This window comes from Vombatus ursinus, unplaced genomic scaffold, assembly GCF_900497805.2.
Source record: "Vombatus ursinus unplaced genomic scaffold, bare-nosed wombat genome assembly UNPS02014802.1, whole genome shotgun sequence".
Taxonomy (NCBI): Eukaryota; Metazoa; Chordata; class Mammalia; order Diprotodontia; family Vombatidae; genus Vombatus; species Vombatus ursinus.
In genome coordinates, this window is record NW_020954580.1 from 6,119,364 (window position 1) to 6,146,193 (window position 26,830).

The following is a 26,830-nucleotide window of genomic DNA, read 5'->3' on the forward strand; positions in this document are numbered from 1 at the left end:
GGTGGGGGCATTGGAGACCAGCATCCCAAACTAGCCCCAGCCAGAGCCCGAGGGCCGGGAGCCATCGAGAGCGGCGTAGGTCGGCCGACGGCCAGGTAGGAAGGGGCTTCCCGGGGGTCAGCCTGGGTAGGGGAAGGGGCTCTTCCCAGCTGTGCCTTCTCAAACTTTTCCCCACTCAGCCGCCCAAGTGATTTTCCTAAAGCTCAAATCTGATCACGTCACCCTTAACTCCTACTTGGTAAACCCCAGTGGCTCGCCTCTAAGACCCAATATTATCAACTCCTTGGTTGGGCAATTAAAACGCTTCGCCACTTGGCCCCATTCTCCCTTCCCGGACTTCTGAATACTTTCCTCCATGGACTCTGTAAGAACCCTTCAAACCGACTTTCTTGCTGTCCTTCTCTCCCCACCCTCAAAACGAAACGAAACTCGACACTCCTTTATCCGAGCTTATATGCTCGTTCCCCAGGCGGGGAAGACGTTTCCTTCTTCCCCCCCCCCCCCCCCAAATGCCTAATTTCCTTTGAGACCCAGGTTTCAGCTTTGTGTGTATTTGTTGCATCCGCCTTTCCATGAACGTAGTCTCTTCTCTTCGAATATGAGCAACTTGAGGGCAGGGACTTTCGATTGCGTCTTTGTACCTCTCTGTACCTGGCCGGTAATCGAGGCTTAATTATAACTTGTTGGTTGATTGGAGCTATGTATGAGAATGGGGTAGGGAAGGGAAGGGGAAAAAGGAAGGCAATGGGGAAGGAAAGGAAAGGCCTGGGACGGGCTGCATTTCTCAGCCCTTTCTCTACTCGGGTAGCTGCCCAGTATTATATTCAGTCTTTCTAACAGCTGTCGGGAGAGAAGGGTTCCTGGTGTCTAGAAGTAGGTGTTGGCTTTCTCCTTTCTTCTTATCTGTCTGTTTGGATTTACGGCTTGGGTCGAGTCGTTCTCTAGTTCTGGAGGTCTCTGGTCTCGTGTCATCTACGTGTGTGCTTCCCTCTGTGTGTATTTGTATATGTATTTGTATATGTGTGTGTATATATATGTGTATGTATGTGTATATATCTATGTGTGTATTTATACATATATATATATATATATATATATATATATATATCTAGCTAGCGTCTTTCTTCCTCTGCGGTTGTCTTTGTTTTTATTTTGTTGCTGTTGTCTTATTTCTTTGCCTGACTGGCCGGGTGTGTCCGTCTGGGGTTTTTATAAATCTCTTAGTTGTCTGACTTTGGATAAGGGAGTATTTGAGGTGCACCTTGGTAGGCTTTAGAGATCTGGGAGACCTAGCCTAATCTCATAACAAAACTAAAGAGACTTACTCAGAATCTCACGGTTAGAATCGAACTCTGGTCCTGAGACTACAAAGTTAGTGTTCTTTCCACGGAAATTGGTGCTTGAGTATCATTTTGATTGGGTAGGATTGGGATGGGAGCTGCTCACAGACCAGAAAGGAAAGGGCAGTGGGTGGAGAGCCCTCAATTCTTGGAGCGTGCAAGTGGGCACTTAGTTCCAGTTTCCAGCCACCCTAGAATGGACTCATCCTTGGGAGATGCCCAGGGTTCCCAACTAAACTTCTTAGCTTTCTGTTTAGCAGAATTAGGGTCTGGCAGCAAGTGGGGAAATTTAGTGTAGAAAAGGAATATAAAGGAGAGGGAGTATATGGGGAACTCAAGCTGAATGGAGGGCACATTGTGAGGCCAGGATGAAATGACTAATTCAGCCCTGGTCGATGGAGTTTGCCAGGGTTCTTAATGAGTCAGCATTCAGTCCTGGCTCCTCCTCTCTTGGTGCCTCTTTGTAGCTCATTCCCTGCCCCGCCCCCCACCTTGGGCTTGTATGTGTTGGGGGTAATGGGGTCATGGCTTCGAATGGGCTCTGTGGACTGGGAGACAGGGGCAGAGTTCGAAGCCATGGAAGGCAGCCCTGGTGTCTGGTTCTCAGGGGCCTAAAATATTCATCCTATGGGTCAGATTTGGTTTCGAGGCTGATGACTCTGGCCTGGTTAGTGGCTGCTCAAAGAGCCAGGTACTTCTGTCAGATTACTCTGTGTTAGTCTGAACAGGATTAGGGGGAACTCCTTCCCTCCAGTCATAAGAACCACAGTTTGTAACCTGGAAAGAGGTGGCTCTGGGTTGTCCAGCATCAAGAGACACTATTCTTGGTTTTTTGTGTCCTTGCCTTCAGAGCCAGAGAGATGTCTTGGGGCCTCACTTGTAAAACGACAATTTGTAAAATAATGACAGGGTCTGGGGCTTGGAGATCCTTAGATGTCAAATGGGAAGTAATAATCACCTCCGTGGAGTCACTCTATCCCTGAGAATAGAGAGGACATCTATTCCATTCATTCTCCCTCAAACCTCCAAAAAGAAGTGAATGTGTGTGGGGATCCCCATAGTAGCATCTTTGATGACCCAAGGGGTAGGATGGTACCTCCACCCATCTACAATGATTTGTACAGTTGAATGAAGTTAGATTGCCTTGGTAGGAGACAGAGGCTATTTCCGAAAGGTTCTGGAAATCTAGATAACAGTATCCCGAATACCACCTGTTGATTGATTGAAAGAAAGTTAGACTATGATCATTATGCAGGGATTCTTAACCTGGGGTCTGTGAACTTGTTTTTTAAAAAATATTTTGATGACTGTATTTAAATAGACTTGGTTTCCTTTGTAATCCCATGTATTTTATTGCATGCACTTACAAACCTCTCTTTCATCCATCTCTTGGCTGACTCTGCCCTTCAGCCCTGGTCTTAGTAGAATTGGGGAGGCCAGACCTCTGAGAAATGGAGAAGAGGGTATTGTTTTCTTTCTGTTTTGTGGTCCGTGATGGCCCCATCCACCCTTTCTGCCTTGAAGAAGTAAATGGAGGGAAAGGACAGCAGGGGTCAGTGGAAAGAATTCAAGTCAGAGGACCTGGGGTTTGAATCCCAGCTGGGCTTCTTACTACCTGTGTGCCATTGGTGAAGTTGCTTCACTTGTTTGGGCCTCACTGTCCTGATCAGTTAAAGTGAGGGGCTGGAACCAGAGCCTGCTAATAAGGCCTTTTCTAGTTCTAAATCTATAAGCTTGTGATGCTCAGAGTTGGGAAAGCAGGAAGGTAAAGGGTGAGCATTATAGTTACCCAGCGTTTCAGAAATAACATACAGACCCCGGAGTTTTGGTTTTACCAGTTGTTGTCTGCCTTCCCTTCAGAAAACTGTTTCCTTTGCCTCTTTATCTTGCAGATTCAGACCATTAACTTCATTGAAATCACCCTGCTTGGCCTCACCCCTTACTGTCCTTAGCCAGCCTTCTCTGAAGGCTTTAGGGAATGAATGGCTGCAGGGTGGGAGGTAGGGGTCCCTGTTTATTGGTGAGGGGGATAGACACACACTTATACCTAAACTAGCCTTTCTGACCTTTTGTCAATGAATGGCTTCAGGCCAGAAAGGGACTGAACTCTTAACTGAACCATACTTGGTATTTGAGAGACTAAAGGCAATCCTAATGAGGCTAAGGGCTGCTGTGTGTTTCTGGCTCCTGCTTCTGCTTGAGTCATTTCTTTACCATCTTTCCTGAGAGGTCTGTCTCCTTTTTTGGGAACCCTGTCAGTGTAGGGGAAACCTCTCTGCTTCCATCTGGGCTGGAGGTAGGGCCTCCTTGTCCATGGACAGAACAGTTGGACAGGGGATGATCTTTGGAGAAGCTGGGGATTCTGTGACATGAACTGAGGGCAGGAACCAGATGGCAAATACCAGGCCTTAGCCCTTACTATAGGGAGAGCAACATGTCTGAGCAAGAGGGACACGTGTGAGCTGGAAGAGTGGGTGTCTCCCTTCTGTGACATTCCTGGCCTCTCCTAGGAGAGAGGGAAAGGGGGTTGCGTAGAGAGAGAGAGAGAAAAAGAGAGAGAGAGTATTTGTGTGTGTTTTTCAATTTTGGCCCTGGCTGGGTTGGAAATGAGGGGAACTCATGGCCAAGGGGATACTTCATGGCCAGGATAAGAATTTCCAAGCCCCTTGTTTTTCCCCGCATAGGGTTTTTTTTTTTAATCTGTTCTAGATTCTAGGTCCACATTTGGGCCAGGAACTTTATAACCATGCCCCAAAAGCTTCATTAGATGTGGTTGGCAGTGGGCTTGTGTGACCTGCTCCTGACTCCTCGTGACTCATTTTACCCCTTCTGGTATTTTATGTGCTAAGGGGAGGTGTGGTATGGTGTGAATTGATTTGATGTATTGAGGGAAGTGGAGTAGAGTACTTTGGATTAGGAGGAAGAAAGATCTGTAAGTCTGGGGCCAGGGTGAGGCTTAGGGCTAAGCTTTTCCGAAGGGTAGAGAGGGGTGGGGTTTTTCTGAGAAGAGCCCTGCACCCATTCTGAGCAGCTCTTTCCAGTCCCACCCTGGACATCATTTTTCGGCGAGGAGGTGGGAAGCTTGCCTGGATGTCTTGGCTGTTCCTTTCACTTCCTCTCATATGCCTTCTTTCTAAACACTGGGAGTAGAGTCTTTGTTTAGCAGATTCTAAAACAATAACTCTTCATGTGCCAAGTTTTTGGGATTTCCTCTTTCCTCCTCAGAGTCCAGGGCTCCAAAGAGTCACTGACTCCCCAGGCTAGTTTGGAGATCTGATCAACGTCCTTTGGCAGTGTCAATCACCCTAGATCCTTGCTCCAGGACCGAGAATACAGAGGTCTTTGAGAGCACAACTTGGTCTTTATTCCTTCTTTCTTAAGGCTTATGATCTTTGCCTCTGGAAGTTAGTTCTTCCTGCTGTCCAATCTCTCATTTCTGCTGCAGTCTGAGCCCACCTGCTTCTCTGCCAAGATCAGAGACTCACAGAATGGCAGAACTGGAAGGGCCCACTGAGATGCACTGACCTGACCATCCTTCCCCCACCTCTCCTCCACTTTGTCAATTCAGGAAGCCAAGGCCCAGAAAAGTGACCATGTAAGAGGGAGATAAGAAAACAGAAATGTCCTAAAGCCTAGTATACTTCCTTGTCCTTGAGTTGTTGAAGAAAAGGAAAATTAATACTGTACTCTGAATTTTTGGCACATGTCTGCCAGAAGCAATTTTTATTAATTAATTCTAAATTCAATTACTCTTAGCTTAGATAAATGTCCAAACCTCCATAGTCCTCCCATGCTCTTTTCCCCCCACGATAGTTTGTTTTAATATTTATAGAAATCTTGACCAGGGGAAAGGCCACACAATGTGTTAAAATTCAGTTTTGAGTTAACATTCCAGAATAGTCACTCATTCTTCAACTGTTTCTAGGAGTTTGGCTGAGAAATGGAGGAGAGATTTTGGATGATAATGTGAAAGGATGGTGGGGTATAGTGAAAGAAGGAAAGAGACTTGGCCATGTTTATAGGCAGCAGGGAAGGAACCAGTGGTGAGGAAGAGATTGGAGGTCAAAGAGGGCTGATTGAGAAGGTGATCTGGGGGCAGCTAGGTGGCACAGTGGATAGAGCACCGGCCCTGAAGTCAGGAGGACCTGAGTTCAAATCCGGCCTCAGACCAAACACTTGACACTAGCTGTGTGACCTTGGGCAAGTCACTTAACCCCAATTGCCGAAAAAAAAAAAGAGAAGGTGATCTTCTGGAGAAGTGGAGAGAATGGGATGAAGAGGATACATAGAAGGGTTGATCTTGACAAGGAGAAAGGCCACTTAATTATCAGAGGATACAGGAGACAAAATGTGTATATATATGTGGGGGGGGGCGTCAAGGTGAAGAGAAGAGAGAGTTCACAGCAAATGGCCTCTATTTTCTAACTAAAGTGTTGGAGGGGAGGTCCTCAGCTGAGAAGGTTGAGGGAAGGGTAGGTATGGATATTTGAGAAAAGAAGAGAATTTTAGAAACTGTCTCTGTGGGGAATGGGATAGAGTTGAATTAGTAAACGGGTTGACTTGTTGTGAGAGCCCAGTAAAAGAGAGCACAAGTCTGTAGTGGCCTCTGTCAACTGGGCCTTCTTCTAGTTCCATTCAGCAGCACATAAATAAGGAGCAGAGAAGATCAATGTAATTTTAATCCGGGGCTGGGGTTTAATAAGTCATGAGCAATCTTGAAGTTCCTTCTTTCCTAGCCTATGGACTTTCTTTCTGGGGCAGCATGATGAAATGAAAGGGCATTGGGCTGCCATGAACTTGCCATATCACAGATTAAGGTAAGTCTTAAGTAAACTAAGAGTCAGTTCTCCAGGCCTCAGTTTCCTTATCTGTAAATTGAGGCAGTTGAACCATGTGATCTCTGAGGTCTGTCCCAGCCCTAACATCCTACGATTTATGATTTTAACTGGCTCGACAGCTTTCTTCTTTGCCCAGTTGCTAATACGTTGTGGGATTATGAGGATGTCAGCATGGCTAAACTTTCCCATGGAGCTCTGTTCCTGTGTTATTGATTGTCCCACCCTCAGTATTGTTGCATCAGTTTGGAAGAATGAATTGGTTTCTATGGTAGTGTCACCAAACATAGAGATTTGCTGTTAGATGTTAAGATTTAGACCTTCAAGGTATTTAGAACAATCCTCTCCCAACCTTCCCTCATTTTCTAGATAAGAAAACTGAAGCCTGACGAAGTGAAGTGATTTGCGGGAGGTCACGTGACCCAGGTAGGAGTGGAATTAGGATTTGGAATTTGGGTCTTCTGGGGATTCCCCATGCTCTTCCCCCATTCTCTTTCCAGGACATTGCATTTCTTAACTGCCTCTGGCGAGGAGGGTTTGAGGAACTGGCAGCATAGGGCTAAAGCCTGTTTTTCCTCTATTGGTGGTTCCCAGCTCTGGCTCTCAACTTTTGTCTCCAGTGTTTGCTTCTAGGTTCTTGTTTACCCAAACGAGAAAAGTGAGAGGAATAGGGAGGGACTGAAGGGCTCCTGTTATAAGTCAGCAGCCAGGACTCAAGCAGGAGCAGAACCTGTTGATCCAGAGGTTAGATCTAGAACCCGGAGGGACCATAGAAGTCATTCAGTCTAGATTTCTCCTTTTATGGGTGGAGAAACTAAGGCCCAGAGAGATGAAGAAATTTGCTCAGAATCCCATATGTGGACAGCAGCAGAATTAAGATTTGAAACAAGGTCTTTTGGTTCCAAATCCAGTGTTCCTTTCACCATGCTGATTCCCCTCTATAATATCCCTGACAAGTGGTTATCCCTATCTACTCTTCCCCAGCAATCCGAAGACCTCCAGGGATGGGACCCTACTTAGATGTTAGAAACCTAAATAAAATGGGTCCCAAACCAATTTCCCTAAAACATGCTAATTCTTCTGATTTCATTATTTCTCTTAATGGCATTATTAACTCTACCAAGAACTCAGTAAGACCATCCAAGTTCTTTAAATAGTTTATAACTTCATTAAAAAGAGGAAGATGGGAAAAACAAACAAACAAACAAACAAAAAACCCCCCAAAAACCACAACAGCATTGAAAAGTTGGCTCAGGCATTAAGGACCAAAAGACTAGTTGAAGGCCTTATGTCTATGTAGCAATGGTTTTTAATCTTTTTTGGTACGCTGGACTCCTTTTGCTGCTTGGGGAAGCTCATTGACTACTCAGAATAATGAAATACATAAAATAAGGTAAATAGAATTACAAAGGGAACCAGTTATATTGAAGTACAATCATAAAAAATATTTTTAAAAGTTAATGGATCCCAGGTTAAAACTACTGCTGTATAATAACAACAATGATAATATAGTTTATATAGTATATAATTAGCTATTATATATATATAATAGCGTTTATATAGTGCTTTAAGGTTGGCAAAGTGATTTACAGATTATCTCATTTTATCACAACTATCCTGGGATACCTCCCAGGGAGCTATTATTGACCCCATTTTACAGATCAGGAAACTGAAGCAGACAGTGGTTAAGTGACTTGCCCAGGCTCATAGAATTAGTGTTTGAAGTTGGAGTTGAACTCTGGTCTTCCTAGTTCCAAGTGCAGCACCAAACTACCTAGCTACTTATAGTCATCAACTTTTTCTCCAAGAAGAGAGGGAGTCAAGAGTCATAAGACCTTAGAGTATCAAATGTTACCACCAGAAATAAAATTGAATATATGTTAAGAGGAAATAACTGGTTACTGAAGTGGTAGACATTGCCAGTTTAGCTTGTTGGAGCAGAGATCAGAATTGATATCAGATGAGAATAAAAATGATAAAAGTGTGGCAGGTCATTAAAATATGACCTATTTAAAAAAGCTGAAGATGCCCTTGGCAAGACTTGTCTCGGCTTCTCCCAGCATTGGCCTCTGTGGGTCATGCCAGGCTTTTATTGGGGTGTATAGGAATCAGTTTGCTACTGTTCTGTCTCGAAAAAAAAGGCTGAATCAGCCTCTGGATAGGACAAAGGGCAGGCCTTACGCATCAAGCTCCTTCAGAAAATGTCTAATCACAAAATGTTTGACCTGGAAGGGATCTCAGAGATTGGTCCATTTAACAATCAAAGAAGCATCTTGAAAGTCTTAGGAGGGAGAGTATTTGTTTTGTTTGGAAGCATACAAGCTAGCTAAGGCTAAAGCTGGTAAGCCAGCTTTGTCTGGACTCTGCAGTTCTCTGCATCAGTGCTTTCTTCTCTCCCCACTCTAGTGGCCCACCCAACTAGCCACTCATGCATCTCTGCCTTGTAAAGAACTGCGTAGCTTTGCTGGTAGCAGTTGTGAAGTCCCTTCGGTGAAGTCTTTAGAGAAGAGTTGGGTTTCTTCTTGGCTATGCCCTTCTTCCAGGGGTTTTGTGACACCACTCTTTCCTCTATCTCCCTACCTGTCTGACTGTTCTTCTCACTCTCCTTTGCTGGATCATTGTCCATTTCCCAAGGAACCCCAAGGCTTGAGCCTGGCACCTCTTTTTTGTACATTTAGCTTTTGGTAATCTTATCAGCTCCCATGATTCAGTTATCATCTCTGTGCTGATAACCGCCAAATGCACACATCCAGACCTCCTCCCTCTCCTAAAATCCTGTCCTTCATTACTGATGGACGATGGACATCTTCACTGTGATCTCCTGTGGGCCTCTCACAGTGTCTAAAATGGAACTCATTCTCTTTGCCCCTAAAGCCAGCTCTCTTGCCTATTTCTGTCAAGGGTACCACTTTCCTTCTGGATATCCAAGTGTGCAACCTTAAAGAAGATAGCTTTGATTTCCTCATTCTAAAGTCGTGCACCTTAGCTACTCAGTTGCCAAATCTTCTCAGTTCTGCCTCCCCAGTCTCCCTACCACCCCATTCTCTTCACTAGCATGGCCATCCGCCTTGTTTAGATTCTGGTTTCCCCTTTCCTTATCTGTTTCAGTAGTTCTGACTATCTCGTGACCTCAGCCCCTTCGAACTCCAGTTCCTCCTCCACTCATCTGCCAAGGAGATAGTCCTAAAGCCCACGTCAGATGGTGTTACTCTTTTGTTCAAGGAGCTTCAATAGCTTCCTGTTGTCTTCTATGGTACAATACAGAATTCTCTGTCATTTAAAGTCCTTCACACTTAGGCTCCAAGTTATACTTCTTCTCTGACCATTTTCACATTATATCCCCTCACAAAGTCTATATCCCAGCCAAACTGTCTCAATATATATCACTTATCTCCTGACTCCACACCTTTGCATGGACTTGGAATAGTCTCTCTTCCCACATTCGCTTCTCTAACTTCCTAGCTATCTTTAAGACTACACTCAACTGTTCCCCCTGCCCTGAAATTACTTTAAAAAAAAAAAAGCGGTATGTAAGTATATAGTGATTATAGTATGACTGTACACACATTTTTTAAAAAAATTTTATTTATTTATTATTTAATTTATTTATTTATTTAATTTATTTTAGGAGGCAATCAGAATTAAGTGACTTGCTCAGGGTCATACAGCTAGTAAGTTTCTGAGGCAGCATTTGAACTCAGGTCTTCCAGATTCCAGAGCTGATACTTTAACTCCAGCACCACCTAGGTGTCCCTTGTACACACATTTTTAGAAATTTACACCCATGCACATGTTTCCTCTCCTTGGAATGTAAGGTCCCTTTTTTTTAATCTTCATGTTTTTATTGTTTCCAACAGTGCCTGACACATTGTTGTTATTCAGTTGTTTTCCAGTCATGTCTGACTCTTCGTGACCCAATTTGGGGTTTTCTTGGCAGAGAAACTGGAGTGGTTTGCCATTTCCTTCCCCAGCTCATTTTACAGATGAGGAAACTGAGGCAAACAGGGTTAAGTGACTTATCCAAGGTCACATAGCTAGTAAGTGTAGGAGGCCACATTTGAACTCGGGGGAAAATGAGTTCCAGACTCCAGGTCTGGCATTCTATCCACTTAGTCACCCAGCTGCCCCCTGACACATAGTAGGCATTTACTGTATGTTAAATTTAATTGAATAGAAAAGTTGGGTTCTAGGAAGAGCTGGGACTGGGAGAATGTATGTGGAGTAAGAAACTGCTGTTTTCACTAAGGACTCCCAATGAGTCACTTGGGGCTTTTGTTATGTTTCCCTCATCCAATTGAAATGCAGGAATAACTACCCTTTTATTAAGATAACTATGGGAGGGTGGTTTTTCTGGGAGGAGGAAAGGAAGAGATAGTGGGGGAAATCTAGATGATGTAACAACAGTAACTATCTACAAAGATCTATTTTTTAAAAAGATAATTATAGGTGCCCTAGATGCCTGTGGCCACCCACCTATACCCTGCCTCCAGACGATATGATTTCACATGATTTCTGGAGACCTTAGAGATAATCTAGGGGTCTGGAACAGACCTTGAGGTCATCTCGTCCAGCCCACACATTTTACTTTACAGGTGAGGAAACTCTTAGGTCCAGAAAAGGGAAGTGACTTCCTCACAGTCATAAGTAGTAGAACCAGGATTGAAGCCCAGATTCTCTGACTGCAGATATTCTCTCTCCTTTGTCTCTCCACTAATCCAGATAAAGGAATTGGGAGGGGGCACTGTAGTCTGTGGGGAAACCCAGGTGGGGGTGGGACGGATGGTCATGATCTCCAGGAGGTAGAAATTTCATGGGCTTTTTACACGCATTTATATATGCCTTACTATGTGCTAGGCACTATGCTAAGCACCTTTTACAAATATCATCTTATTTGATCCTCACAACAACTTTATGAGGTAGTAGGTGCCCATTTTATTAAATTATTAATTAAATGATCTCCATTTTACAGTAGAGGAAACTGAGTCAGAGGTTAAGGGGCTTGCCCAAAGTCACACAGCTACTAGGTATCTGAAGTCACATTTGAACTTGTGTCTTCCTGACTCCAAGACCAGTGCCCTATCCACTGTACTTAAATAAATTTTTTTTATTTAAAAAATAAATATTATTTAAAGAAAAATTATTTAAATAAATTTTTTAAAAAGTTCTTACAGGTTGTGAATACTTACAGTTCTTTTTTTGGGCCACCAAATGAAACATTTCCACAAACACTGAATGATAGATTGGTAGTGGTGAGAGTGAAGCGTGTATCTTTGGTTTGTGGAAAGAGTGCTGGATTTGGGGACCAAAGGCCTAGGTTTGAATCCTGGCTGTGACACTTGTGGGACCTTGGGGAAGTAACCTCAGTTTCCCTGGGCCTCAGTTTCCTCATCTGTAAAATAAGGGAGTTGATCTTTGAGATCTCATTCGGCTCTGTATTCATGATTTTTATATATTCAGTCACTAGGTTTTCATTCTTTTGTTTATCCATCATTTTCTGTAGTGCATTCTACCCTCTTGGTTGGTCCATCCGTCCTGTGATATTTAAAAAAAAAATTATACTTGGGGTAGCTAGGTGGTGCAGTGGATAGAGCACTAGCCCTGGAGTCAGGAGGACCTGAGTTCAAATTCAGTCTCAGACACTTGACACTAGCTTTGTGAACCTGGGCAAGTCACTTAACCCCATTGCTTAGAAAAAAAAATGCTTATATATTTAGGAATTTCTGCCATGAATATGCCATAGCTTCCCTTCATTCTCTTGTTCTAGTGTCCCTAAAAACCTTGTATTAGGAACTCCTTCCCCTTGTTTCATGTTAGTGGGCCTGTCTGCTCTGACTCTGGCTTCTTCTTTCCTCAGTACAGAAGGATAACTGCTAGGTCTTGGTAATACCAATTCAGAGACTCAAAGCCTGTTATTCAGTCTCTTTCCTCCCTCCTAGCCTTCCCTTTTCTGAATCATACCAGTTCCTGTAAGTTAGTAGAGAAGAGATGAGATAAGCCATTTTTTTCTGAGAGAGTTCATGGAGACCTGGAGAATTATTTCTTGCTTTTTTTTTTTTTTTAAAGACTGGATGGCTGGAGAGAGATATCTATATACCTATATATCTATATCTATACACACACATATATAAATATATACATATACATACATATGCACACATAAATATACACATATATACATATGTAATTTTTAATTTTTAAAATTTATTTTTTCTTAATTACATGCAAAAAATTAACATGTTTTTAAAAAAATTTTAGTTCTAAATTCTTTCCCTCATTTCCTCCCCTTAAGAAGGCAAGCTATTTGATCTAGATTATATATGTAGTCTGTAAAGCATTTTGATATTAGCCATGTCTGCAAGGATATTAAAAAAAACTTTTTTTATCTGTTTTCTTTCCTACTCTCTTGTCTTAGAGGTGGGAAAATAAAAACAAAACCTTTGTGACAGATATGCACAGTCAAAGCAGAACCACTTCTGTCATTGGCCGTGTTTAAAAAGTCTGTGTCTCCATGTGCTCCCTGAGTCCGTGGTCTCTCCGTCAGATGCTGGGCAGCATGCTTTATCAGTGGCTCTCAGCCATTGTGTTTGGTGGCTGACAAAGATATCTTTCATGAGCTCCAAAAGTTTTCCACCAGATCACACATCTAGAGCAGGAATGCTTCTTAGAGTTTTGAGTTCATCTGATCTAGCCTCCCCATTTTACAGATGAGGAAGCTGTGTCCCAGTGAGGTAAAGTGCCTCTTGAGTGACTTGCCCAAAGTCACACAGGTAGAAGCAAATGGCGGAGATGAGGTTTGAACCCAGATCCAAGGACTTGTACCATGAGGGCCGGCCCCTACAAGCAGAGCTCTGTATTAAACCCATGCGCCATCATCAGAAGGGCTGAGCAGGGCAGATGTTGGATTTATAAGGGTCCTAGAAATAATTACTGTTAGGACTGGTCACTGAAGTGGTTCAGGGACTTCTCAGGCCTCTTCCTGGCTTCTTAGCCCATTTACATAATGAGGGTGGGATTGTGTGGGTGGAGGAATTGAGACACAGGAGAGAACATCCTTTTTTGATGGAAGTAGCATTGGGAAACAGAATTCTGGAGCCCAGGACCTCATCCCTGTAACCTTTTCTCTGCTCCAACCCCGGAGCCTTTCCCCAGCTCAGGTAGTCTTTCACCTGATGGGAAGGTCATTAATAACTTCCTTCAAGTCCTCAGTTCTTTGCTCTACCTTGGTGAGTTCAAATCCTGGAGTGAGGGCTAATGGGCCACACGTGGTGCTGTTGTGGACTGTGGAGAGATTGGGCATGAGCCTGGCATCCTTGCGTCTTCTCCAGGGTGGTTGTATGTGGTTCATGTGGCTTTGTTATAGTGTTGCAGTGACTATGACTTCCATGTCAGAGAGAGAGATGGAGAGATAGAGACAGAGAGAAAGAAATGAGAGACTCTAAATCTCTGGGCCTTAGTCTAGCTTGGATATCTAATTCCTAATTGGGCTCTCAGTCCATCCTTCACATAGATGCCAAATGGTATTCCTAAAGCACAGTTAGGATGTCATTCCCTTGCTCAAGGAGCTTAGATGGTTCCCTGTTGCCTCCATGATAACATAGACTAATCTGTTTGGTTCTCTAGATATCCTAGGTCCAGCCCTAAGTAAAATTGTAGGTTCTGTACCCCAACCATGCGACTACTGACACACCCAGATTCAGAGGTGATGGAAATGTCTGCCCAACCTTAGCTCAGCTCAAGCTCAATATTAAAATTACTCATAGAAACAGACACGCCCCCCTCCAGTCCCCCCCCCCCAACATGCCTGTCAGTTGAGTCATATCTGTTATTTGAAGAAACCAGAAAGTCTTGTCCCAGCCCTACCCTTCCCCATATGCCACGATCTCTCACCTAGCCCCAGGTCCCTCAGTTGTTCTTCTTACCCCCAGCTGCCACTTCATAGGTCCCTCCATTCCCTTCTCTCATACCCCCCCCCCCCAACCAGGGCCTCTCCCACCCTGATCCTGGATGACTATTTTCTGAAAGCTGCTTCTCCTCTTCTTTCAGCTAGGCTAAGAGTCCTGGCCCCACCCCAGGTCTGGCTCCCAGCCCTGCAGTTCTCTGCCAGCTGCTATGGGGGCTGGGCTGACCCCTTCAATGGGCCCCAGCTAGCTCTGGGATTCACTGCTTCCCTGGGCCGGAAGAAACTATGACTTAACTGTGGCCATCCCCCAGCTTCCTAGCCCTGCCCTAAAACTGTGGCGTTAGAAGATTTTTTTGAACATCCATAAATAAAGTGATTTCATTGACTCGGTGACTATCGTCTCATACCACTGCTGTTCAGGAATTTTCCACGCTTCACCTCAATTCCTCCTTTTGCTATCCTTCCTGCCCAGCCCAGAAAACTGCTTGGTACATTGAGTGAGGCAGGCCCAGAGAGAGCTGGCAAGGAGTGGAGAACTGGGGAGTGGGTGACTTTGGGAGACAGGATTTGGGACTTGGGGGAAGGGATTAGGAGTGAGGGTTAGGGTCTGTGGAACCAATGAGGAGGAGGCTAGGGAAACCACTGAGACACGTAGTCTAGAAAAGATAAGCATTGGGGTGTGTGTGTGTGTGTGTGTGTGTGTATAATCTAAAGGTTTTACTTGTGAAGACAAAATTGTGAGAAGGGATTTGGAATGCCCTACTGGAGGACCCCACTACAGAGGAACAGCATAGTGGGGAGAAAAAGACAAGCCAGGTTGGACTGGATACTAATGATTTCTTTCATTGTCTCTCTCCACTGTAGGTGCAGGAGGCTGAGGCCCCCTCCATCTTGAGCAACCATGTCAAACCCCAGTGCTCCACCTCCATATGAAGACAGAAACCCCCTTTATCCTCCTCCCCCACCAGGGGGAGGTTATCCTGGGGGAGGTTACCCTGGGGGTTACCCAGCATACCCCCAGCCAGGCTTTGGACACCCAGCTGGATATCCTCAGCCTACGCCTCCCATCCATCCAATGCCCATGAACTATGGTAAGCTGGTGAGGGGGATGGGAGGGCTGAGTATGGAAACAGTAAATGTCTCCAGCTGCATCTGTGGCTTCATTCAGACTTTCATCTATATCTTTGTTTTTTCCTCTTCTTTTTTTCTTCCCTCTCCTCTTTCCCTGTCTTCCTTTTCTTCTTTTTCTGTCTCTTCTCTGCAAGTCCCCTTCCCTTCTAGGCTGGAGCTGCTACTTTGTGGGCAGGTGCCCCTCCCCACAATCCCTTGCCTGTGCTCATTGTGGGCAGCTCTCTACGTGTTCTTTGTAAAGATTGCAGCCTCTTTACTTCCAATCAACAAATGTCTGTTATACACCTATTATGATTATACATTAGTAGTCTGTAGTTAGGATGTGATAAGTGCATAGAAGATCAGAAAGAAGAACATCAGAAACTCAAGGAGGGGGAGGGATCATGTTTGGTGATGGCCATAGATTAAAAAAAAAAATGGCAGGGGTGACTGAGCTGGGTCATGAAGGAAGAGAAGAATTTTGACAGACTGAGAGATGGGTTGAGACCATTCCAGGATGAGATGTAAGGGAATGAGAAATAGTTGGTTTGCCCAGGACATAGAGTATGTGAAAGACAATGCAGTCTTCAAAAGCCTAGAAAACTTTTTAAGTTGGAGCCAGATATCATATCTTGATTTTTTTTCTATCACTTTCCTCATGATACCTAGTCAAGAGTAAGTGCTTGGGTCACCTGATACATGTGGCTGCTTACTTACTCCATAAAAGCTTTCTCAGACTGAGCAGAGGAGAGGTGATCACCAGCCTCCCATAGATGCCCCATCCCTTCCTTCAAGACTATAACCCATAATATACCTGCTTTTAACATACATGCAACACATAACTCTTAGAAAGACTGATGTAAAAATCTATAACTTATACCTCTCTGGCGGGGTGGGAAGGATCCAGGAGACCAACACTTAGCAGTAGCTTGATGATTCCTGGGCTTTCACATATTCTGAACCTCAATTTCTTCATCATTAAAACCGGGGTAAGAATTGAATTCAATTTAATAAACATTTAATTAAGCACTAACTCAGTCCAAGAGTAGGTTGGCTTGTTTAGGATAATAAGATTAAAAGGAACTTTTCAAGCTCTCTAGGAATATGCATTCTTTTTAACTGGCCTAGCTGGGGGTTGTGGGGAGTGGCTTTGTCTAATTCTAATCTCCATAAATAGAAGATAACTATTCTTATTCAAAGTTATCCCCCTAGGAAATTATTAACTTCTTTCTCCTCTCCTTTCATTCTCACTCCCTCCCCCCCACTTTTCCTGAGAAATGCCTCAGGCACCTCTGGGATTGCATAATCTCCTTCCTTTGAGGATGGCGCACATCACACCTTTGGAAACTAATAGAAGCCACTTGACCTCTGATAGATTCAATTCAGAAAACCTGTGGTGGTTTACAAAGAACCATACTAAGCTACAGGCTGAGGCCCCATCCTCCCCTATCCCGTCCCCCTGCAAAAATGGAGAAGTGACTCCTCTTTCCAGATGACACGCCACAGGGCAAAACAGCATGTTTACAGATTTAGTAGATACAAAATTGATATAAGGTAAATCCAAAGTGATTTCCAGTTTGGCATAGGGAGTTGGTGTCAGGAAGACTTAGGTTCAGATCCCATCTAAGACAGTCATCCCCCTAAAACTGCAGATTGCAGAGCAGGTACAGATCTGCATTGGTAGAGGGAGATTGTACTAATGAAATCAGAGGTTCAGGTTCCTACCTCCCCCCCCCAAAAAAGAAAAAAAAGGCCCCTAAGTAATTTGGAGAGTAAAGCAGCATTAATAGCTGAGGGATGTACTAGGCTTGTATCCCAAAGAGATTTTTTTTTTAAAGGGAATGGGACCTATTTGTAGAAAATATTTATAGCAGCTCTTTTTGTGGTGGCAAAGAATTAGAAATTGAGGTGATGTTCATCAATTGGGGAATGCCTGAACAAGTTGTGGTATATGATTGTGATGGAATACTATTGGGCTATCAAAGATATGATGAGCAGGATGACTTCAGAAAAACCTAGAAAGATTCACTTGAACTGATACAAAGTGAAGTGAGCAGAACCAGGAGAACATTGTACACAGTAATAGCACTATGGTATGATGAAGAACTGTGAATGACTTGGCTATTCTCAAGCAAAATCCAAGACAATCCCAAAGGACTCGTGAGGAAAAATGCTATTCACCTCCAGAGAAAGAAATGCTGGAGTCTGAGTGCAAATCAAAGCATACTATTTTGTGCTTTCTTTATTTTTGTCTGTTTTCTTTCATAACATGACTAATTGAAATATGTTTTGCGTGATCATATATTTATAACCTACATCAAATTGCTTGCCTTCTCAATGAAGGGGGAGGGGAGGCAGGGAGGGAGAAAATTTGGAACTCAAAATTAAAAAAAAAAACTTAAAAACTGTTTTTGCATGTAAGTGAGAAAAAATAAAATAGTAAAAAAAATATATTGTTAAAGGGAAAAAACAGCAGAAGGGTATCAAGAAGTCTTTCATCTCAAAAGGAAATGGTACCTCAGATCAGCCTTGAAGGGAGCTAGGGATTGCAAGAGCTGGGAATGAGGAGGGAGAGAATTCCAGGCATTGGGGATTGGACAGCCCATACAAAGATTGGAGCCAGGAGATAGAATGTCATGTAAGAGGAACAACAAGCAGTCCAGTTTGGCTGGAATGTAAAGTTGCGAGGGGAAGTAATATGATATCAACCTGGAAAGATAAACTGGAGACAGATTATGAAGGATTTTAAATCCCTAACAGAGAAGTTACAGAAAGTTTGTATTTTTTTTTTCTCATGGAGGCAATAGGGAGCCACTGAAGCTTCTTGAGGCTCCCTATAGTAATAACATAGAACTATGCTTTATATCACTTTGGTAGCTGTGTGGAGGATAGACTAGAAAGGAGAGAGACTGGAGGCAGGGAGACCAGTTAGGAGGCTATTGCAAGAGTCTGAGAGAGAGGTTCTTCATTTCAGACGGAGGCTTTGTTAGAAGGGGATGGATGCAAAAGGGCTGTGGACCTAAAATTGGTATTCAGTCTTTAGCTTCAGGGTAGTCTAGGCTTATACATACTTTGTCACGTGATATTAGTAAATAGTCCTTCAAGCATAACCCAACATTTCTAGAGTGCTTTGAGAATGAAGTAGATTCTGTTGACACTGTTATTCCCATTTCACTGATGAGGAAACTAACTCAGAGAATTCATGTTCTACCAGAGGTCACATGGCTAGAAAGTATAAGAGGTAGAAAATGACAACAAATTCTATTTATACAGCTCTTTTTTATAAGGTTTGCTAAGCACTTCGCAAATATTACCTCATTTGATCCTCACAACAACCCAGGAAGATAGAAGCTATTATTGTCCTAATTTTACAGATGGGGAAAAAACTGAGACAAATGAATGTTAAGGGACTTCCCCAGCGTCATACAGCTAATAAACACCTGAATCCCAGATTTGAACTCGGGTTTTCTGACTCCAGGTCCAATGCACTGTGCCACCTAACCAAGCTTAGCCCGAGTCTCTCCTGACTCCAGGTTTTTCCACTGTGCCATACTTGTTCTTCTGATATTCTGATAGATCCCACCATCTGTCCTTGGGCAGGTCTAGCCAGCACACTGAAGAATGAATCCTCCATCAGGCAGGCTTTGATCTCTCCCACCTCCTATCTCCACCCCCCCAATGCGCTTTCCTTCTGCCATCTCCAGTTTCTGGGAGCGGAGGAGGTTCAGGAATCTGCAGCTTATTCTCCAATCGAATTCCATTGCATTCTGTTTATGTGCAGCTTATTCAAGGCCTGAGACACCAATTTACCTGTGCTTCATGAATGAACTTAGAAGCCTACCACAGAGCAAAAAACATGAAATTCAGTGCACATTGTTCCTATATATGATAGAACTTAATAGCATTGACAACCCATTGAATATGCCATTGCTATCAATTGGAATTCCCAAACATTTATGAGACATCTGTAATTAGAATCAAGTCAAAGCCCAGTTCCTAGCTTTTTATTTTAATCAAATCTAGACTTAAAATTATGACTGGTGATTTTTGGTGAGCTCTGCTTTTATCTGAAAGCATAATTCATATATCCTTTAACTCCTTGTGTGAAAAAAAATTATTCATATAGACAAATTGATGCACAAAATTCCCAAAATACAGCCTTTTATAATTAATTTTGTGTTGAAACTTAACACTTTACTTTAGGTAAATGTAAGAAAATAAAGAATAAAAATGTTTGTAATCTATATCCCTGGGATGATCTTGTACATGTCTGTGTTGGGAGTAGTTTTGGCATCAGTACCTGATTCGGCCTCCATAGTTATACCTATAGATTGCTTGCTAATCTACTACTGTCCTCCATACCTCCCACTTTGGGTGGGTGGGGGAATCTGAGTCATTTCTATAATCAGACTCTTTCTTCCAGCCCCGGTTTTAAGACCCACTTTCTCCACAAAGCTTTCTTCAGTTTCTCTAACCTACAGTGATCTTCTCTTTGTAGGTCCTTTTACAGCATCAAGTGATGACCTCAAAAATTAGACTTAAATGGTTAGTTATTTTCTAATTATTTTTAGGCCAGTCTCTCCAACTAGACTGTAAGCTCCCTGAGAGAAAGACTGCCCTTATTTATAATGCTGGGCACTTGGTACAGGCTGAGGATCAAATGAGATAATGTTTGCAAACTTTAAAGGACTAGCTATTATTGTTATTAGATAAGGTGATGGGTTTTTGTTTTTACTTTTTTTTTTTTTTTTGGATAGGGATCTTGGTTTGAATTGCTTGGCATTGGAGCATTCCCAGCAGCACTTTTTGCATTGGTATTTAATGAAAATTTCTGAAGAGGTAGAACTAGCCAGGAAATGTCCAGATGTTGAAGGGGCTTTTAATTTAGCTAGAGAAGGTTATGAGGTGGGGAGAACAGAGGGTGAGTAGTTGGGAATCTGTGGTCTGAGGGCATGTCTTAGCCGTCAGGTGATTTGAAGGGACTGTCCCTACAGGCAGAGGTGAAGTCTATGGAGGAGAGGAACCAGCAGTGAGTGACAACTTTGGGACTGGAGAATGGGAGGACAAGAAGGTCCGACACCGCTTCATCCAGAAGGTAAGAAAAGAATAGGGAGAAGACATTGCTGTTTCTTCTTTGTGGGCCCAAGGGAGGAGCTCCTTATTCCTGCTCATTTACATAAACTACCATCTTATAAGCATGTAAATTAATGCCATCCTGCACCAAAATTCCTGTTCCTTCTTCCCCAGACTCTCTCCCCCTTTCTGTTATTCCAAACCTCCTGGTCCTTGGGTCAAGAATCCAATCTAGACAAAATGTTTGGCCTTTCCTGACATGTTTTTAGTCTTTCCCCCATAGCACATTCTCCAGGATAAAAACTACATACTGGGAAAGGGCTTCTCGTCATAGGAGTGGCTTTTCCTTGGGTGACCATCTCACCTTTGATCTGTGTTTCAGGTTTATGCCATCATCTCAGTCCAGTTGCTCATCACAGTTGGCATCATTGCCATTTTCACCTTTTCGTGAGTCTCTGAGGCTTCTTACCCACTTTTCTTACTCCCCTTCCCTAGTTTTTGAGTTTCTGGGGATCTTGGCCTTGAGTAGTCTCCCTATTGGGGAGGGACACAGATTTTTTCAGGAACAGGGAGAGTGACTGAGGGTTAGAGACTTGGTGAAGAGGCCATAAGGGAAGTGGTTGCCTTTGGTACATTGTCCAGGGCAGGGCTGTGCTGACTTTTCTCCTGGTCCTTTTTCCCCTTCCCTCACCACACAGGGATCCTGTTCGAGCTTTTGTGAGGAAGAACTTGGCTATCTACTATGCTTCCTAGTGAGTATGCTTTCTTTCCTAGGCTCAAGGTCAGGTGAGTGGGGGGAAGAAAATCCATGGGGCAAGATAGTGTGACTTGAAGTTTAAGTCTGCAGGTGTGTCCCAGCTTATTATCCATCTTTGAGTGGTTTTATAAAGTTGTCATCGCCGGGTCTTGGTCTTCAGTTCTGCTAGCAGATGGCAGCATGTGGGTGTTCTGTCTCCAAAGAAGAAGAGTTGGAGTGGCATTCAGTGAACAGTGCTGTAGGCCGCTGGAAAATAGTCACCAGCCATGTTTGGCCTCTCTCTGCCGTGCTAATCTTTCTTCCCCCACCCCTGGGAGAGAGGTTTGGAATGTTTTCTGGCTGGCAGTCTCATTCCTCTGGCCACTGTCTTCCCACAAACAAATTTTCATTTTCCAAACAGCTTCCTGCATCTCAGCCCTGTGGAACTAGTGAGGGCTAATGCATTGTACTGGGGGGTGGGCTGGAGGGGGAGTAGAAAAAAGCACAAGTGGAAAAAACAGACTGCTTCTCATTGTTCCCTGTAGTGCTGTCTTCCTGGTTACCTACCTGACCCTTGTCTGCTGCCAGGCACCCAGGTGAGTCCTTAGGGTTTGGGGAAAGTGTCGTATTATGTGTGGGTGTGTGTGTGTGTGTGGGTGGGTGGGTGTTGGGGGGAGGTAAGGGTAATAGAGAGTATAATCTCTGGAATAGAAGGGGGCCCAAGACAGAAAGGTGGTAGGGGTTGGTGAACAGATAATCAGGTATGAGAAATGAACCTTGGTCCCACCCCAGGCTTATCCCCCTGTGGACTATGGAGACCTGCTTTTGTTGGGAAAGCTTGGGCCCGATTCCTGACCCCCTTTCCTCTTCCATTCCAGGCGCCGGTTCCCATGGAACATCATCTTGTTGACCATCTTTGTGAGTCTAGAGGAAGCAGATGGGGTGGGGAGGGGAGTCTGGGAGGGTTGGGCAGGAAGATGAAGGGGAAAGGTTGACTTCTGTGCAATGCCCAATGGGAGAGGTGTTTTGAAGAGGGTCTGTTGTATTTGCCACCACCCTTGTTGGCTACCTCTTCTCACATTACCTGATGATTACTTAGCTTTGTTGATCTGGAAGTCATTTGTCTCTCCCTACCTCATGTCTTAGATGTCTTATTCTCTTCTTGGTCTCTCTTTTAGACCCTAGCAATGAGTTTCATGACGGGCTGCATAGCCAGGTATGTATGTTTGGGTAATAACCCCAACCCATTAATCTTGGAAAATGTATGGTTGGGGATGTTAGCTTGAGGATCATGGTTCATAACCCATCCCTAGGCGGCAGAAAACAGCGTCCAGCCCCCTCTAAATACTGCTGGACTTCTCCCACTGCCTTATATAGGGAGTATAACATTTCCCACATATTTCCTGTTTAATTTTCTTTCTTCACAATGGCATGGTGGACCAGGAATGATTTAATTTGCATGGATGGGTCAGTCTTCTGGTCAGTAACCTCTGTCTTCCCACAGTATGCATAACACTAAAGCAGTCATCTTGGCCATGATCATCACTGCCATCGTCACCATTGCTGTCACCATATTCTGCTTCCAGACCAAGGTGAGGGCACTGCACTCTCATCCCTCGGGCTTTCCTTAAGCACATTGACTCCATCCCCCTAAACCCCAGAGGTCGGAGACAGTTAAGGACTGGGGATACAAGGGGATACCATTTCTCTACAGTCATAAGATTTCCCCCCTTTTCTCCCCCAACACCCAACCGCTCGGCTTTTCTTCCTGGCTCCTCTGTGACATACTGATCGGAGGGCTGAGGTAGTATTCATGTGAATTCGTGGCCAGGGTGGTCATTTAACAGACTCCTTCTTTCCCTTTCCTTTGGCAGGTGGACTTCACATCCTGTGCAGGGCTCTTCTGTGTGCTTGGGATTGTGTTAACAGTGACTGGGATTGTCACTGCTATTGTGCTAGCTTTCAAATACGTGAGTATGATTATCCTCCCTTGCCAAGAGCTAAGGATTCCTGGGCCCCAGAACAGGCCTTAGGCACTGGTGGAGCATAATAAGCCCCTGCCTGTTTGTTATGAATTTCAGATGTTAAAAATAATCAGGAAGTTTGTATAATTGATAAATTGCTTGCCTTCTTAATGGGTGGGGGAGGAATTGGAGGGAGAGAATTCAGAACTCATTTTTTAAAAAAATGTTAATAATAAATAATTCATTTTTTTTATCTGGAAGTTTTAGGAAGGCATCCCTCCAACCCAAACCTTCTTCATTGGCCTACCACAGTCTTTCTTTTTTTTTTTGGTCTCCTTCCCTGGCACAGCACCCCCCCCCCCTTAGATTAAGTGACTTGCCCAAGGTCACACAGCTAGTAAGTGTGAAGTGTTTGAAGCTGAATTTGAACTCTTGTCCTCCTAACTCCAGGGCTTGTGCTCTATCCATTGTACTACCTAGCTGCCCCCATAGTTTCTTAAAAGATATTATTAGAGGTTTATTCCTTTGGATTTAAGACAATCTTGGTTTAAAAATACTAAAGGGAAACTAAACTTATCAGTAATGCTGTAGTGGGAAATAATTTGGATTAGCTGAGTTAGCTGAGACCAGGTGTTGGATTGTGGTGGCACTGGGAAGGAAGGTCAAAGCCTTGGGGGTCAGACTTGGGTTGGAGGACCCTAAGCTGGAAGGCTACCTGAGGGCACAGGACCTATGGGAAGAGGGGCACCTCAGGAGAGGTGGTAAGATAATGAGACAGACTGGGTTTGGAATGACTGGAGAAAGATCCATCTCTTTTACGGAGAAGTAAGGCCCTTTCCCTTTAGGTTTGTGGCCCTATCATCTAGAGAGGGGACATGATTTGGTATTTGGTGGGGGGGCTGGCCTCTCCTCATCAACACCTCCCACCAGACCACCAGGCCCGTAACTCATACCCTTTGCTTCTACAGGTCTACTGGCTCCACATGCTGTATGCTGCCCTCGGGGCTATCGCTTTTACTCTGGTGAGTGGCCCTCCACTTCTTCCTCCTCGGGGCCCAGACAAAGGGTCTTGCTTTATTGCTTCTTGCACAGCACATCTGTCCCATCACCGTGCCCTGGCCGAGGCTATCCCCAACTCCAAGAACACATTTCCTCTTTGTCTCAGCCTTACCTTCCTTCCAAGGCTTGGTTCAGACACACCCCCTCTCTGCAGCCTTTCCTCATCCTCCAGGCCTAAATTACTTTGTTATTTACTTTGAAGACATTTTCTGTCCACTCCTATATTTGTGTTATTTCTCTCAACAGAATGTAAAGCTCTTTCCAGGAAAATGCTGTTCTGTTTTTATCTCCAGTGCCTGGCACATAGGAGACACTTTGGTGACTGGGGGAAGAGAGGCTTCCCATGCTTGTGGGGTGGGGGTCATGGGAAGGGACAAGGGGTCCTCATTATTGCTCTCCTCTCTGCAGTTTCTGGCATATGACACACAACTGGTCTTGGGGAACAGGAAGCATACCATCAGCCCAGAGGAATATATCACAGGTGCCCTGCAAATCTACACGGACATCGTCTACATCTTCACTTTTGTGCTGCAGCTTCTAGGGGATCACAATTAAGGGGGGGGGCCTCTCTTCTTGCCCATGCTTCTTCTTTGCTTTCTCTTTCTGGGTTGGCCAGTCATTGCCGTGGCCTTTCTCTCAGTAACTACCCCAGGAAAGGTTTCACTTGTTGCTTGTGAGATCTGGTGGGGGCAGTCCTGTCTGGGGCTTGTCTGTAGGGAGGGACATGCTGGATTGGAGAAGCCAGTAAGTGACTCATCTCTTCTGACTCGTCCAAGACTGATTCCGAGGTTTCTTCTCCTTTTTGTCAATACTGCCCTGTCAGGGGTGTGTGATGAGATCACTCTGTCTCAGTAACTAAAGGGAAACAAGGTGCAGGGATGATTTCAATCCATTCTCTTCAGGGGATTCCATACTGAGCTGCTATCTACAATGCCCTTCCTCCCTGGCATTTTCCCCTATAGGACTGGAGAATGGGATCAGTGTCTACTTTCTCTCTTGCACTAGGCTCCCAAAATCCTGTCTTCTCAGTTTTCCCCTCGCCCCCACCACCCAAATAGTTGTTCCCCTTTACCCTTTGTACAGACACAATCCACTGATGTGTATATATTGTTTAGTGGGAATTGGGAACCATCTATAATAGTGCCCAGCCCTGGCCTACCTACCATAAACCCTGACCTCTGCCTAAGGCCAGAGGGTGAACCTCAGTCTCTGCCCATCTCCATCTGGCTCCTTCCCATCACCCCCGTCCCTGGAATTACTTCAGAAGGGTGTTTGGCCAATGGGAGTGGGGGTAGTCTCTTCTTTGACCTTCATCTCTGGCATCCTAGACTTGCAGCGAAGGGATGTGTAGTATGAGTTGGAATGGGTTGATAACATGACGGGTGCCCCCGCCCCCCACTTTTGGTATCTCGCATGGGGCTCCTGAAGAGGTGGGGCCAGTGACCCAAACGTAGGCAAAACATGGAGCTGGCAGGGACACAGACAGAGCTGGGGTTGAAGGATGCTCTCCGGTTCACTCCGAGCCCTGTTGTTGCTCAACCTGTTCAGAACATCCCAGCCTTAGACTTCTATGGAATTTTAAACCAGAAAGAATCACCTTCAGCTATTCTAGGGTAAGCCCTCTATTATACACATGAAAGATCTGAGGCTCAGAGGTAAAATGTTTGCCCTAGACCTCACGGAGTGGTAGAGCTACCACTAGAACCTGGCTGTTGCTTCATACCATCCTTTAGTTCTGGGGTAGCTGCTGGGGGTGGAAGATATGCCCCGCCCCTCCTCTCCCTCAGGATGGTTGAAGTTGAATCCCCCAACAGCACCTCCCTTCCCTCCTCCTAGGGGCTAAGCTTTTAACACCAAGTGCCTTATGAGGGAGGTAGGGACTTCAGGGACAGTGTTCTTGACTTAGGCCCGGCACAAGGGTCAGAAAAGGGCTTCTGTATATGATCTTTCTGGAGTTTTGAGCACCACACGAGTTGTAACAGGAAATACAATAAAATTCTATGTTAGAAACTCAGTGTCTGTTTCTGGTTCTTTCTGAAGGGTTGGAGGGGAGGGGGGCTAGCTGCCTTATTCTTCTTGTGGCTCTCACCCAGGTTACAAGCCTCCTAGCTGGTTTCTGCCTGAAGTCCTGTCCCCCTCCAATCCTTCTGCAATGCTGCTATCTGATGATCCCAAAACACACATCTGACCATGGCACCCCCTTTGCTCAGAACCCTAAATGACTCCCTGTTGTTCAGTCATTTTTCAGTCATGTCTGACATTCATGACCCCATCTGGGGTTTTCTTGATAAAGGCACTGGAGTGGTTTGCCATTTTCTTCTCCAGCTCATTTTACAGATTAGGAAATTGAGGTGAACAGAGTTAAAGTTAAGACTTATCCAGGGTCACACAACTAATGTCTTGAGGCCAGATTTGAACTTGGGAAGATGTCTTCTTGACTCCAGGCCCTGCTCTCTATTGCCTTCAGGATAAATGACAAAATCCTTACCCTGTCATTTAAAGCCCCCAAGAGTCTGGTTTCTGGTTACCTTTCCAGTCTTACTCTATTCATGCAGGAAAATGGGTAGCTTAGTGTACATGGACTGCCCAGGACACCCTGGCTGTGTGACCCTGGGCAGGTCACTCTGAGCTCCTTGCAGAGATGATGCCAACTAGCACCATTTTCTGTACCAATATATAGTCCAGTCCTGATTCCTGTTGTGCATTCTCCATTCCAGGCAAACTGGCTCCCCCATCAGCACTCCTAACCCCCACACAGAGAGGGGATGATTTTGTGTCTTTTATCCTCAGTACCTCAAACAGTCCCTTGTATA

The 26,830-nt window shown here is 44.5% G+C and overlaps 1 protein-coding gene across 4 annotated transcripts; it reads left to right on the forward strand.

The window, feature by feature from the left end:
- Window positions 1-26,031, forward strand: TMBIM1 (transmembrane BAX inhibitor motif containing 1). Of its 4 annotated transcripts, none has more exons than XM_027873716.1 (13): window positions 39-95; window positions 6,545-6,604; window positions 14,940-15,166; window positions 20,180-20,280; window positions 20,641-20,705; window positions 20,957-21,010; window positions 21,540-21,590; window positions 21,873-21,912; window positions 22,173-22,210; window positions 22,499-22,586; window positions 22,869-22,964; window positions 23,927-23,980; window positions 24,426-26,031. In XM_027873716.1, exons 3-13 carry the CDS (start codon window positions 14,977-14,979, stop codon window positions 24,570-24,572), a joined length of 924 nt encoding a protein of 307 aa, XP_027729517.1. In that variant the 5' UTR covers window positions 39-95; window positions 6,545-6,604; window positions 14,940-14,976; the 3' UTR covers window positions 24,573-26,031. The 4 variants fall into 4 exon arrangements, with proteins under 4 accessions (XP_027729515.1, XP_027729517.1, XP_027729516.1 ...); XM_027873715.1 differs by having other exon boundaries at window positions 6,545-6,601; XM_027873714.1 differs by lacking the exon at window positions 6,545-6,604 and having other exon boundaries at window positions 1-95.
- The last annotated feature ends 799 nt before the right edge of the window (window positions 26,032-26,830 follow it).